Raw genomic sequence first — 16024 nt, forward strand, 5'->3', positions numbered from 1 at the left:
CGCTGGGCGGATTCATTAGAGGCTTCTTTTGATTCCGACTGTCCGGCCGAACAGGCAGAGTTGATTGGCAATCTCCGTGATTCGGCCACCTACATCAACGAGGCGGCCCTAGACATTAGTACTCTGGTGTCTAGGATTTCTTCAGCAGCGGTAGCTGCTCGTCGCACCTTGTGGCTGCGATCCTGGAAGGCGGACGCTGATTCCAAAAAGGGTCTGGAGGCGTTGCCGTTTACCGGAGAAGTTCTCTTCGGTCCGGATCTGGATAAGATTGTGGCCACGCTGGCGGCAGCCAAATCGGCTTGTCTCCCGTCGGCCGCTGCTCCTTCTGGTTCTGGACCATCGTCCTTTCGGTCATCTAGGGCCCAGGGCAGGCCCAAACCACAGCCGTTTCCTCGACAGGCTGGCCCTAAGAAATCGGTCAAGCCCCGGAAGCAGACATGGAGTACCAGACGTCCGGCCCCCAAGCCAGATGACAAGCCTGCGGCCTGACGGTCCGGGCCTCCCTTTGGGGGATCCCAGGGTGGGAGGCCGCCTGCTGCAGTTCGCCCAGTGTTGGTCGACCACTATGACAGACACTTGGGTTCTGGAGGTGGTCTCCCACGGGTACGCCCTCTCCTTCCGGCACAGACCCCCGGCTCGATTCTTCACCACGGGTCTACCATCAGACCGGAACAAGGCTACGGAGCTGCGGAAGGTATTGCACACTATGCTCCAGGCTGGAGTTATAGTGCCTGTTCCATTCTCCCAGAGGGGCCAGGGTTTCTATTCAAATCTTTTTTTGGTACAGAAACCCAATGGGTCGTATCTTCCGATTCTCAACCTCAAAGCACTCAACAGGTCTTTGCGGGTACCGAAGTTTCGGATGGAGACCCTACGGTCCATCATTCTGGCGCTGGAACCTGGGGACTACATGGTGTCATTGGACATACAGGACGCTTACCTGCATGTCCCTATTCTTTTGCGCCATCAACAGTTCCTCAGGCTTGCAATCCGCAGCGACCACTTCCAGTTTCGGGCGTTACCTTTTGGCCTGGCGACAGCACCACGGGTTTTCACCAAGGTGATGGCGGTCATGGCGGCTTCTCTGCGGCTGCAGGGAGTCCGCATGTTGCCGTACTTGGACGACCTGTTATTGGTGGCAGGATCTCCAGAGCTCCTGTTACGCCACTTGGACCTGACCATTGCACTGCTGCAACGGCACGGCTGGCTAATCAACTGGCAGAAGTCCACTCTAATCCCGTCTCGGAGGATTCTGCGTCTTGGAGCCTTATTGGACTCGGGACAACAAAGGATCTTTGTGACGGAGGACAAGATCTCTGCTTTACTGTCAAGGGTGCGCAGTTGTCAGCACAGCCGCCGGGTGTCCCTACACTCGGCGATGAGGTTACTGGGCTCCATGGTGTCGGTGTTCGACATGGTGGAATACTCCCAGTTTCACTCCAGACCTCTGCAGCACCTGATCCTGTCCAAGTGGAACGGGATGCCTCAGTCTCTGAAGTCCCAGACGATTGTGCTCACCCCGGAAGTTCGCCTGTCCCTTGCTTGGTGGTTACAGACGACCCACCTCAACAAGGGACGTCCGTTCTGGGTTCCAAATTGGGTCCTGTTGACAACGGACGCCAGTCTTCGGGGCTGGGGAGCGGTTTTGGGTCCACACTTGTTCCAGGGCAGGTGGACGCCGACAGAAGCGGAGCTTCCCATAAATATCTTGGAAATCCGTGCGGTCTTCAATGCTCTCCAGCAGGCACATCGGTTTCTCCAGGGTCACCCGGTACAGGTCCGGTCGGACAACGCTACCACCGTGGCCTACATAAACAGGCAAGGAGGAACCCGCAGTCGGGCGGCTCTCGTAGAGGTCTCTCGGATCCTGGTTTGGGCGGAGCGCAATCTTCCGGCCATATCAGCGGTCTTCATCCCGGGAGTGCTAAATTGGGAGGCGGACTTTCTAAGTCGCCAGGACGTTCATCCGGGGGAATGGTCCCTGCACCCGGACGTTTTTCAACTGCTGGTGGACAGGTGGGGTCTTCCAGAGATCGACCTCATGGCGTCCCGGCACAACAACAAGTTGCTGGTGTACGGGTCTCGCACAAGAGACGAAGGGGCGTCTCTGGTGGATGCTCTGTCCGTCCGGTGGACGTTCCGGTTCGCATACCTGTTCCCTCCGGTCTCCCTTCTTCCACGGGTAATCCGGAAATTCAAACAGGAAGGAGGGACGCTCCTGTTGATAGCTCCCGCGTGGCCCAGACCGCACTGGTTCTCAGACCTTCAGGGTCTGTCCGTGGTCAGTCCTCTGCGGTTGCCGCTACGACCGGACCTTCTGTCTCAGGGTCCTTGTCTTCACCCGGACCTGACTCGGCTGTCATTGACGGCGTGGCTGTTGAGACGGCCATGCTGAGGTCCCAGGGGTTTTCCAGCTCTGTGGTGTGTACCATGTTGCGAGCTCGGAAACCGTCTTCCGCGAGGATATACCATCGCGTGTGGCATACGTTCTTCCAGTAGTGTCGACCGAGAGGTTATGCACCGCGGGAGTTTCGTCTGTCTCGGAGTCTCGCCTTCCTACAAGCGGGACTAGATCATGGGCTTCGCCTTGCTTCTTTGAAGGTACAGGTTTCGGCCCTGTCTGTCTGGTTTCACCGTAGGATTGCTACAATCCCGGATGTGCGCACCTTTATGCAAGGTGTTGTCCGCATTCAGCCGCCCTTTGTTCCACCTGTGACGCCTTGGGATTTGGCTGTGGTCCTGAGGGCTCTCCAAGGACCGCCGTTTGAACCACTGGGCTCAGTGGATCTTAAATGGCTAACAGCCAAGACTGTTTTCCTTCTGGCTATTGCTTCGGCCAGACGTGTTTCTGAGTTAGGGGCTCTTTCTTGTAGACCCCCTTTCTTGGTTTTTCATGGGAACAGGGCAGTGCTCCGCACTCGGCCCGAGTTTCTTCCCAAAGTTGTTTCCCAGTTTCATGTTAACGAGGAAATCGTTGTTCCGGCCTTTAACTCACCGGGTCTTTCCGTGGGTGAGGCCTCTTTGGATGTTGTGCGGGCCTTAAGGACTTATGTTGACCGCACTTCTTCGTTTAGGAAGTCGGACGCTTTGTTTGTCCTCTATGGCTTCCGTAAAAAGGGTTGGCCTGCTTCAAAGCAAACTTTGGCAGCCTGGATCCGTATGGCTATTTCTGAAGCTTATCTTCATGAAGGCCTGCCGGTTCCTCCTTCTGTGAAGGCTCATTCCACTAGGTCTGTGGGTCCTTCGTGGACAGCTCGACGTGGTGCCTCTGCAGTCCAGATCTGCAAGGCTGCTACGTGGTCCTCTGTCCATACCTTCGTGAGGTATTACAGGTTTGATACCTTCGCCTCTCAGGATGCTTCCTTCGGGCGGCGGATTCTCCTTTCTGCACAGGAGCGTCCCCACCCTTAAAGGATACTGCTTTGGGACATCCCCAAGGTATCCTGTGGATACCCTATGGACCCTGAAGTAGAAAATATGAGATATGGTAAGAACTTACCCTTGTTATCTCTATTTCTACGAAGTCCATAGGGTCCCACAGGACTCCCGCCATGTCGCACCTGTGCTGCAGATGGGCTTTGCTCTGGTCACCGGTTTTCCGTCTCTCTCTGGTGAGAATGTGATTCTTGTATGTGTCCAGATCTTTGTTCTCTCTCTTCCTTCTCCTCCTCCGGCCTATGGCTTGGTAACTAACTGAGATGCCTTGGCTCGGGGGCGGGGTATAGGAGGGGGACCTAGTGCATCCTGGGAGGCTGAAAGCTTAACTCTTTGGTGCCCGATGACTGACGTCACACCTATACCCCAAGGTATCCTGTGGAACCCTATGGACTTCGTAGAAATAGAGATAACAAGGGTAAGTTCTTACCATATCTCATATTATTTCACTTCAGGAATTCGATTTTAAATTAATCAAATAAAGGTTATATTTTAGACTTCTCTTTAGTGCGCCAACCAAGAGGACATTTCTTTTTTTCTTTTTTTGTTGTGATAGTGACACGTCTCCTCTGCCTGCGCACTTGATGTCAGCACGGCTTTCCACAGCAGCAGCCAATGAGAGTCTGTCTGCTAAATTTTAAACTGTGTGGTGTTGTTTTTTTAAATCCGTTTTTAATGTTTCCATCTATGACCTTGAAATATTAACACCTGTAAGCCATCTGGTATATCAAATGAAAGCCTGTTTCCTGTACAAAATGTTTTTGGAAAATCTCTTAATCCCTGGCCTGTAGTTTAATGTGGGATTATTCTTATTTGGGGGTGGGAACAAAAATTGACAGCATACATTTCTAAATACATTTTATTTCCTTAAAGGATTCCACACCTGTTTCACCACCTCTTCCCCCTGTGGATCCATCTACTTTCCTCAGCTTTCCTTCTCCTGAAAAGCTCCTACGGATGGGGCCCAGACGTTCAGCAATCGTAGCTCAGGTAATCACTCTTAATACTCCACCTTACCAGCATCAAAAAATAATTACAAATAATAAGTTTGAGTTATAAGGTTCTCACCAGGACTAAGAATAGATGTGTCAATGTATGACGCAGTAACGTAAGATAGAAAATTTTACAGAACTTGACATCTGTAAATGCTTTATTATCCATGTGGGGAAAGGGGGGGGGGAGTCGGCGACAGTGGAAGAACTGGGGTATAGATGTGCTTTATTGGTGCTTGGGCACTATACAGGCTTTAGTTGTCCTGTTGTAAGGTACAGGGTAATATTAATGGTGGCCTGTTAGTACTAGTGTTTTTTGTCTTTGGTTTCAGACTGATGTTGCAGACACTGATAAGGTAGTGCAAGCTTTTGTCCAGATTTCCTCAGTGTACAGAGATGATCAAGCAGTAAAAGCAGCAGTGGAAGAAACGATTGGTATGAAGGTGCTCTTAGTCTACTTACTAGTCCTCATTTTTATTGTTGTCTTCATGTCTGACTTCCTTTCCCTTTTCAGATGGGCTGATGGAAAAGGCGTTTGGCAGCTCAGTTTTCCAGCCAGACATGTTCGTCACCAGTTTATTAGTGCGTATGGGACTTTTAAAGGTATTGCTAATTCCTTTCATTTCAGTTGGGAAATCGATGCTGCTACATACATACATACATACATACATACATACATACATACTGTACATACATACATATAAACATACTTGGCAATGGCTTTTGTGTAAGCATCTGCAGAGTATGGTGGCTTCATTTCTTCAGTGACCTGTGAAATGGTCATCAGAGAGTTGCCTGACAGTAGAGAAGCACAGAGACCTGCTAGTCCGAACCTTCTCTGCATTCCCCTGCCTGATAAACCTAGTGCAAGCTATATCTAACAGTAGCTTCCATGTTAGCAACGGCTACCTCTAGTTTTCACTGAATCTACCAAGGCTGGCAATGGGGTCTCCTGACAGAGACTCTAGTTTAAAAAAAAAAAAATAATAATAATAATATGAGAAGGACTACTTTAAAAATATGGAAAATAAAGTTTTTACTTTTGTTTTCAGATCCTTTAACTGCATTAGGTATTTTTTTCGGTGGAACCATTGTGAGGACATATTAATTTTGTCAAAACGTCTTTGGGAAGAGACATGGAAAAGTATTTCACATGCGTTACATTACCACAGTGATACTCTATACACCTTATGATTGATGCTATCTTACCAGTGATAGCCCAGTGTCCATGGAAGGTAGACGTAGACGCAGTCCTCTGGGCCTATAAGCAATTTTTATTTTCCAAACACACATGCAATGTTTTTATTTTTTAGGGGGTTCTTAGTCCCCCAAAGGCTCACATTTTGGCCATTTTGGTTTTCGTTCACAGAAAGACCAGAAGTTCTTACAGAGTGCACTACAAGTACAGCCCCCATATGTCCCTTCTATAGCTCCTTGGGACCTTAATCATGTGTTAATCATCCTCCCTTTGAACCAATTGATTTAGTGATGTTCAATTTCTTTACAAGGAACATGGTTTTTGTCTTGGTACATCTAGGACAGTTTCAGAGCTAGAACCTCTGTTGTGCAAGTCTCCTTTTCACATTTTCCATGAGGACAGAGTTGTTTATCAGGCTAATGCTGGGTACACACTGGCATATATATCAGCCAATCAATTGATCGGCCAATATATCTTGTGTGTCGGCCACTGTGTACCAGCGATATGTCTGTGAACGACGTCCTTCAGACATATCACGTCAGCTGAGCTTCACAGCCGATGCCAAATATAAGTGCAGATATATTAGGGCATCGCGCTATGTGAACGGATGGTCGCAGCAGAGGCCCGAGGGGAGGGGTGCGCGACACGATCTGCGGCCAGTTGACATGATGGTTGTTCAGTGTGTATGAGCAACCATCATCTGCAGATCACTCAATCTGCAGCTGTATCTGTTAGGTGTGTACCCAGCATTAGCCTTTCACTCCAGTCTGGTACCCGGGTTTCACATTATTCAGGATATTGTTATTCATGGCTGATTCTCAGTCTGACGCATCTCTTTTCACTGATGCAAATAGTGAGTTTTAGCATACAGCGCATGTGTAGCTCCTGCTGATTCTGAGTCTGACGGATCTTTGCCAGATCTTGCATTGTGCGAAATGGGCGGCAGCTGAGTGATGTCCATTGGAGCGCATGCAAGAGATCTGTCTCGCGAGAGGGTTATGGATGTATAGCTAAACCTCCTGCATCGCACGTACAGTGAAGCGATGCCTGTTTCTGATGGACCGCTGGTGCAAATGCAGATAGCGTTCCTCCTAGGCTGCTGTCCTTACCCGCAGGCCGTAGTGTCCCGCGTGTGGGAAAACTTATGGTGAAAGTCACCCATGGGTGAATAAAAGCTGTGTTTTCACTCCAGGCGCTCTGCTGCCCTCCGGCTGTGGCGTAAATACTATGCCGATACTAATGATGTTATTTGCTCCTTGAAGTCATAGGGTTTCCTGCATTAGCATAAGGGCATAAATGTAGTTTCCGCGGCTTCCTGCAAAAACAGCCACTTTGTGTGCTCTCCTCATTCGTTGGATGTGGTCAGAGTTTTCAGGGCTTCTGTCCAGAGGACAAGTGATGTTCGTATAATCTCTTGTTCCTCTATGATGATGAAAAGAGGGTGTTGCCTGCTTTAAGGAATGCATTGCTAGGTGGATTACTGACTAGGGCCCTGATTCAGAGCCGCTCGCTATTTGCGGTCGTTCGTTCTAAAACAAGGGGTGGCTATTCAAATGAACCGTTCGCCAATTGCGGTCTGTTCACGCCTCTAAGTCTGAACGAGCGAGCAAAACTTGCGGTTGTAATTTTGAAAAGTACGCCCCCTTGCCGCTCGCACCATACGTCATGTCCGCTATTTATTAGATTAATCGAGTACATCGAACAGCGTATGAACTGCTCGCTATTCTTGTGGCTGGTTTTTTCAACCGCTATTTTGCGAGCAGTTCTGAGTAAAAAAAAAAACAAGTGACGTGGTCAATGACGCTGCTGTATTAATTATGCACTCCCTTAAAACGCCCGTTTTGACCTTTAAGCACGCCTGCGTTCGAATTCCACACCCCCGTTTTCAAGCACCTTCCCCTGTTACCACCCACATACGCCTCCTTCTGTCACTCAAAATAGCAGGCATTCGCTATATAGCGAACATACTATTTTCGGCCGCACTGACTGGTTCGCGCATGCGTATTAAAATCCGTACGCATGCGCAGATGTGCGAACATCGGTCAGAACGAACGAACGGCCGCTTACGAGCGGCTCTGAATCAGGGCCTAATTTGTCAGGCTTACTGTTGGAGTCACTTTTTGACTGATGAAGGACACCAGAGTGGATATGACCACAGAACTCAGAATGCCAGCTGAGCCCTGATGTTGCGCGGTACTGCATGTCGTCCCTACCTGTCTACCAGACCAGTGATGGTCGCCAGAGAGAGCATCCTCGGAATAATTGCCTACATGCTCATAAATCAGCATCACAGCTGTCTACTATGGGTTAAAAAGCACCTAGACATCCCCACTCCCTCCAGAGGAAGCACGTTACTGGCTATGCCAAAGGGCTCCGGATGCCCCTATATAAGTCATGGGTGCCACTGCCATAGAGTTGTGGCACAATAGTGACCATCCCTGAGAAGCAAGTGGGCACCTAGGAGACAATCTCCATTAACTTGAGAAGAGAAATCGGTAATAGTTAAAGAAATTTAGCTGGTCCTGCAGCATGAGAAGAAATTACCCACTCCTGTGAGGTACAAAAGTAAAATTATTTCCTATGGTAACAGGGCCGGCTCCAGGGTTCGGAGCACCCTGTGCCGGCCCTCGAGATGGCGCCCTAACATTGCGCGCGACTTTGCTGCGCGCGACCGAATTTGGGGGCGTGGCCTAATTACCATAGGCCACGACCCCTATGTGACATTTGGAGGCGTACCCACATGGCATGCCTCCAAATAACGTCAGGCTGGGGGTAAAGCCCAGCACTCCGTCACTGGCTGGGCTTCCCCTAGCCTCTCCCGTCAGTGAATGGTTGCCGCGCACATGCGCGCCGTCATCCATTCACGCTCCCCAGCCTCCCAATTTGACCACCCGTGGGCCACTTCGGCCCGCGGGTGGAACAGCAGGACAGTACTGTCCCGCTGAAATCGGGCTGCTGGGGAGGGGGCCGCCCCTCTACGGGTGGCGCACCTGTGCGACCGCACTGGTCGAACACCCATAGAGACGGCCCTGTATGGTAATATGGGATGTAGAAGGGGGGGGAGCAACCTTTCAAATTAGTTTACTTTGAATTTTGTGCCTACTCTTAATTTGTCCTCTCCCTCTACTCCCCCATTATGGCAGTGTCCCCCAGATAGATTCAGAGAAATGGTTTTAACAGTGAGTGCAAAAATTGGTTGTTTTGTGTTTTTTTTATTTTTTTTTTCAAATCCTTACAAAACTCAGAAGTTCAAATTTCAAAATGAATGGTGGTGCAAAGCGAGCTATTGTATATAAAGTGCACATTAGAAACCATACTATATGTGAAGGATGCCTACTGCTGGGTACACACTGGCAGATATATTGGGCAATCAATTGATCGGCCAATATATTGTGCGCCTGTCTTCCAGTGTGTACCAGCGATATGTCTGTGAACGACGTTGTTCAGAGATATCACGTCGCCTGTGCTGCACGGCCGATGCCCAATATATCTGCAGATCCGCAGCGGGTAAACTAAGTATTGAACACATCAACATTTTTCTCAGTAAATAGATTTGTAATGGGGCTATTGTTATGAAATTTTCACCAAATGTCAGCAACAACCCATGCAATATACATATGCAAAGAAGTCAGACCATAGATGTCCATAAATTAAGTTATGTGTAATAATGTGAAATGACACGGAAAATATATTGGACACATGAAGAAAGGGAGGTGCAAAAAGGCATGGAAGCTAAGGCACCAGGTGAAATTTATCTGTAATTGGAAAGCAATCCTGCCCCTTGTCACTGCAAATTAATATAAGCTAGTTCAGTCCCAACTGATGGCCTATAAAAAGGTGTCTCATTTCCAAGGTGTCATGCACAAGAAACATCTCATGATGGGTAAAAGCAAAGCGCTCTCTCAAGACCATCACAACCTTATAGTTGCAAAACATACAGAAAGCATTGGTTACAGAAGGATTTCTAAACTTCTGAACGACCAGGTGCTCCTCGTAAGATTTCTTACAGGAGTGAAAATAATTATCACAAGAGTTGTCCAAGAGCCAAGTACCACTTGTGGAGAGCTTCAGAAAGACCTGGAATTAGCAGGTACAATTGTTTCAAAGAAAACAATTAACGAAGGTACTCAACCACCATGGCCTGTATGCACGCTCACCACACAAGACTCCATTTCTGAAGAAAAAGCATGTTGAAGCTCGTTTAACGTGCACAACATTTGGATAAGCCTGTGAAATACTGGGAGGATATAGTCTGGTCAGATGAGACCAAAATTGAACTATTTGGATACCATAATACACACCATGTTTGGAGGAGAAATGGCACTGCACATCACCCCAAAAACACCATTCCCACACTTTGAAGTTTGGAAGTGGAAACATCATGGTGTGGGGCTGTATTTCAGCATACGGTACTGGCATACTTCATATGATTGAAGGATCGATGAATGAAAAAATGTACTTAGACATTCTTGATAAAAATCTGTTGCAATCTACCAGGATGCTAAAGATGAAACGATGGTGGACATTTCAGCATGACAATGATCCCAAACACACAGCCAAGGACACTCTCTCAATTGGTTTCAGAGAAAGGAAAAAAATGCTTCTAGAATGGCCCAGCCAATCACCTAATTTGAATCAATTGAAAATCTATGGAAAGAGCTAAAGATCAGAGTTCATAGAAGAGGCCCATGGAACCTTCAAGATTTAAAGACTGTGTGGAAGAATGGGCCAAAATCACACCTGGGCAATACATACGACTAGTTTCTCCATACAGGAGGCATCTTGAAGCTGTCATTACCAACAAAGGCTTTTGTACGAAGTATTAAATACATTTCAGTAAGCATGTTCAATACTTTTTCTGTGTAATTTTTCATTATTACACGGAACTTAATTTATGGACATCTATGGTTTGATTTCTTTGCATATGTATATTGCATGGGTTGTTGCTGACATTTTGTGAAAATGTCATCACAATATCCCCATTACAAATCTATTTACTGAGAAAAATATTGATGTGTTCATTACTTATTTTACCCGCTGACCGCCGACCATCTGTACACTTGCAGTAGGGGCTGTTCAGTGTGTATGAGCAACCATCATTTTCAGATATATCTGTTAGGTATGTACCCAGCTTAAGTGTTAATCTTGTGACATCCTAAAGATGTAGATATATAAAAGAAAAATGAAATAACTGGTGTAGAGAACGAATGTAGAGAACTGGCTCCTTTTTGCAGCAGATAGTAATCAATGATCGATAAGTGGCTCAATTGCAAAAAGCAGAAAGATGTAAATTAGATCTGTGGCTTTCATGCTGCGTGTTAATAGCAGTTAATACTGATGACCCCAGTATGAAAGCTGGATTCAAAAGTAAGCGTGGTGCCTTTGGGCAAGAAGCCATACAGCATCTGTACCACAACTGTCCTCAGAGTGCTCCATTTGAATGATCAGGTATTTATCTGAAGCTGCCTCTTACAAACTTTTACTTTGTTGATTCAGGGATTTACACAGATGCTTACTTTGTGTGTAAAGTGCTGCATTGCCTGCATGATTTCTTCTAGTTCCCACCTTTATTGCTTTTTGTGGGCTGATTCGGGTTGTTTTTTGAGTTCCACAATAAACATGATTATTTTTTTCCAAGTTAAATTCTTTTCCCATGTGCTGTAGTTCAGTTAATATCACAGGACTTTCCCATCATCAGTTCCGTGATTTGTTCCCATCTGTTTGTTATATTTTCATGATCTCTTGAGCAGCCATGGGGATGAACTGGTCATCTATCTATTTATTTATTACCAGTTATTTATATAGCGCACACCTATTCCGCAGCGCTTTTACAGAGAATATTTGACCATTCACATCAGTCCCTGTCCCAGTGGAGCTTACAATCTATATTTCCTACCACATGTACACGCATACATATTAGGGTTAATTTTACCAGGAGCCAATTAACCTACCAGTATATTTTTGGAGTGTGGGAGGAAACCGGAGTACCCGGAGAAAACCCACGCAAGCACAGGGAGAACATACAAACTACACACAGGGCCCTATTTCGAACCGAACCCACAACCTTAGTGCTGTGAGGCAGTAATGCCAACCATTACACTGTCTCTGCTGCCCATCTGGTGTCATTCATGGTGCATTTGGCAGCAGTCATGACACTGCAAGTTATCTTGTTCTTTCCTAACATCCAGTGTCCTGGAGGCAATATGGCCAATGCCCACTGTTCATCTGTTCCCCATTTAACTACACAAGAAAAGGATTTCATTAGATGTACAAACTTTCCATTTATTGTTGTTTGCTAACTTTGCCTGTTTTTTCTGTGTATAAAGCATAAAGAATAAATCCACATTACTAGAATAAAGCCCATCGAGCCCATACAGAAGGGATGGTGGAAAGAACATGTTTAACATGAGGGGCTTCCAAATGTAATCAGCAATTTCCAAATGAATTGTATATGTAATGGACAAACCTTTTCAGGACCAGAACTCATTTCAGAGCCTTAAGTAATTGTTTAGGAAAGTAGGAAATATCATAAACTGAACCTACCCAGATTTTGTTCTTTGTTTCTGCAGAGTGAGGAGAAGATTAAAGCCATCCCTCACTTGTATGGACCGTTAATGACACTGAATTATGTAGTGCAACAGGATTATTTTCAGAAGTCTCTCGCACCTATTCTGTTGGCTTTTATTTCCAAGTAAGTTTGTCAAAATTAAAACTAGAGGGTGTTTCTTTGCGCTATGATCTGCCAAATTTAAGAGCGGTATGGAATGAATCATGCAGTGAATAGGTGATAATAAACACATTTAATATAAATGCATATCAAAAAAGCATAAATGACCGGTCATGATATATATAAAAAAACAAATACATATAATCAATAAATCTATAAAAAAAACTGACTTGTCTATTGTGTGAATCAGGGGCAGAACTATGGGAGACAATGGAGGCGCCTGCCGCCGGGCTCCAGCTCTGAAGGGGCACCTCCTCCATTGTCCACAACATATTCACCCCACTTAGGGCTGTAACTATGTACCCGGAGTATACTGTCACGACAACCCAATACATGGCACCCCTTCCCGACACCTGAGTAGCTACCATTCACTAGTGGATAACTCCATGTCAGACCATCAGCTGCTGCTTTCGTCTATCTATAGCCTGTCTGCATACGAATTGCTACATTACGGTGTCAGCGGCTGTGATGGGGGGGCACCAAATTATAACTTGCCTTCGGGCGTCTGGGATGAACTTACGCCACTGGTGTGAATATATGCACACTTAAAGAGGTGGATCTGATTTATACAGTCATATAAGAACCCAGTCTGTTGGGAATAGGGATAATAAGCGTGTGCACACTTGCAGATAGTAATATAGTCAATTGTGTCCTTGCGCTCAATGGAAACAATAAATATCAAAGTTAATTGTATTGAGCTCCGTGGAGCTTCATACCATCAGGTAAATGTAAATGATGATCTCCCCAGAGGGCTTAGAAGCCCACACGAATGTAGATGGACTAGCAGAAGAGGGGAGGCGCACTTCTGGGACAGACCCGATGCAATGGGGTAACTAATCTAATTTATTTTAACACCAATGAGAAATCACCTGCTGGATATAAAAAGGGTCCTTGTGGAGCTATAAGCCACTCTTTAATAAAGCCCCTATTCTGTGGAGCGAAACGCGTCGGATGGTCTGTGCACTTGACGAGGAGAAACTGAGAAATTTGCTGCAGTTTTTGGGGGTAGAGGCCGCTATCGAGATGCGGCTGGAGTTCCATTCATCTGCCGCTTGCACCCATTGCATCGGGTCTCTCCCAGAAGTGCGCCTCCCCTCTTCTGCTAGTCCACCTACATTCGTGTGGGCTTCTAAGCCCTCTGGGGAGATCATCGTTTACATCTACCTGATGGTATGAAGCTCCACGGAGCTCAATCCAATTTAACTTTGATATTTATTATTTCCATTGAGCGCTCGGAAACAATTGACTATATTACTATCTGCAAGTCTGGACACACTTATTATCCCTATTCCCAACAGACTGGGTTCTTATATGACTGTATAAATCAGATCCACCTCTTTAAGTGTGCATATATTCTCACAATAGACAGTCAGTTTTTTAATAGATTTATTGATTATATGTATTTTTTTTTTTATATATATATCATGACCGGTCATTTACGCTTTTTTATATGTATTTATATTAAATGTGTTTATTATCACCTATTCAGTGCATGATTCATTCCATACCGCTCTTAAATTTGGCAGATCATAGCGCAAAGATACACCCTCTAGTCTTCTCTTGTTACACCTTTTCAGGTGATTATTGTGCACCCACAGGCACATTTTTTCTTTTGCTGCTGTAGAATTAATATTTGGATTAGTTTAATTTTTATTTTTATGTAGCGCTGGGTTATAGATACAATCTGTCAAACAAAGTTGTTTTGCTTAAGGTTAATATATAAATTATCCTTGGAACAACCATAGCTGGCTTTGGACTTCTAAAAGCAAAAGTCAAAATTTTCATTGATTTACTGTTATTTTCATTAAATCTATGCGTTTCTCTCCGCAGGCCGAACCGTGCGCTGGAATCTCAGCCCCATCCTCGGCACGCCCTCCTACAAACGCTGCATAAATTGTAACCTTCCCATCATGCCTTGGACGAAGATGATTAAATTCGCAATGTCTGACATATACAGGAGGGAAATCAGAACTTTTATAGGGGACCCCAGTCTGTAGCCTGGGGGTTAATCTCCATCTGCTCTTATCCACAGCCCTTTTTCCAGTCTATTTGTTTACATTCGATGAGGGTTGTGCCATTTCTCTGTTAGTACTTGCTGACCCAGTGATCTCAGGAAAACAAATACAATATCTAGAATTGGGCAATTACAAACATCCCTATGATGCCATGTGTCAATAAATAAATGTACGTTACTCTATCTCCTATTAGTAGGATTATTTTGAACATCCTGTAAAACAGATGTTTAACGATAATAATTTAGATGCTTGATAGTCTTGAATAGTAAATGGATTTACAACTAATGCATTCTAGTGATGGGTTATACTGTATGCATTGCTGGCGTGTACTGCTGTGTAAATATTTAAAGATAACGTAGGATTTTATATGATCAATATCAGAGGCCAGCTCTAAACTTCACTCCGCTGAAACACAGGAGGAGCGTGTTTTGTTTTGTATCCATGTTTTCATTTAATTTCATCTCGTTTCTGCTTGTTACAGAAGGTGGTTACGTTTCTCTACGAAGCATATAGCCTTTAAACTCAAGGGATAACGAATGCTTCTTTATTTGTATATACTTAAACTTTTATTCTTTTTTTTTTATTTTTTTTGTTGTTGATGGCACAATTATTCTTTACCCCATAGAGCTTACACATTTTAGTGTATTTCTCTTTTTGACATGTAAAATACAGAAAAGGCATTACTTTGTGACTTTGGGAGGGTGTAACTAAACAAAGCGTGTATTGCTGTATTTTTTTATTTAAACCACACTATGAAGTTGAACACAACATTTAATGTAGGAAAACTGAATAGATTGCTGTATTTTTATCTAATCCCGCACCAGGAAGTAACACAAAGATGTAAAGTACAATAGGACAGTGAGACAGGCAGTGCAGTGCATGCAAAATTCTGCTGGTAAGAGGCTTCTCCAGATAAGTTAAAAGGATATAATGTTAATTAGTCTCCCTCAATCAATAATAGCAGAAATTTTGTGGGCTATACAAAATCAGCCTATAAATTTACTAAGGACAGCCCTAAGACCCATGACAGCTCCTAATAAATTAATAATAAAAATAGTGTTAAGAATATTGTTACAGCCCATAAAATGTATTTCTCCATTTGGTGTTGGTGACATGCACACTTTAGGAGGACACCTTATAAAGGTCATTAAGAGGACTACTAGATATCACGATTTTTAAATAGAGAGAGCTGTTGGCTCAGCAACTGAACTTGTAGTACAAAAATCTACTGGAGCCTGCTTCACAACCATGACATGGCACATGTATATGCTTTCATACTGCTTTAATGTTTGCTGTGTACAACGTACCACTTTGAGTTCTATTACAGTCAAGTCAATGTGTAGTGTATAAAGGAATGTGGATACTTTACAGTAATGTCAAGGTTCTTTGCTGATTCAATAAACTGAGCAGATTTCCAGAAATATTTGACTTGTTTTTATTGGTTTAATTTTTCCGAAAACCAAAATAAGTGTGTTCTCTTTTCACTGGTCTCTGCTTTTCAGTGTTTTATATTTTAAATACTGTATATTGCTTTAAACGGGCATGGAGAACCTGTGGCTCTCCATTGTTTTGAAGCTACAAGTCCCAACATGCCCTGCCACAGTGTTAGCATTCCCTAATAGCAGGGCATGCTGGGAACTGTAGTTTCACAAACGCT

General features: G+C 45.0%; 1 protein-coding gene across 2 annotated transcripts in view; it reads left to right on the plus strand.

The window, feature by feature from the left end:
* The window catches only part of RANGAP1 (Ran GTPase activating protein 1), an 88019-nt gene extending 72231 nt beyond the window's left edge, over window positions 1-15788 (plus strand). For both annotated transcript variants that reach the window (XM_088472745.1, XM_088472744.1), the window contains exons 12-16: window positions 4309-4425; window positions 4760-4862; window positions 4942-5030; window positions 12195-12316; window positions 14183-15788. In XM_088472745.1, coding sequence (XP_088328871.1) covers window positions 4309-4425; window positions 4760-4862; window positions 4942-5030; window positions 12195-12316; window positions 14183-14252 — 501 coding nt within the window. In that variant the 3' untranslated portion in view covers window positions 14253-15788. The remainder of the gene's footprint in view (window positions 1-4308; window positions 4426-4759; window positions 4863-4941; window positions 5031-12194; window positions 12317-14182) is intronic.
* Window positions 15789-16024: the final 236 nt, after the last annotated feature.

The sequence above is a fragment of the Taudactylus pleione genome, unplaced genomic scaffold, assembly GCF_031769625.1.
Source record: "Taudactylus pleione unplaced genomic scaffold, aTauple2 ptg000128l, whole genome shotgun sequence".
Classification (NCBI taxonomy): domain Eukaryota; kingdom Metazoa; phylum Chordata; class Amphibia; order Anura; family Myobatrachidae; genus Taudactylus; species Taudactylus pleione.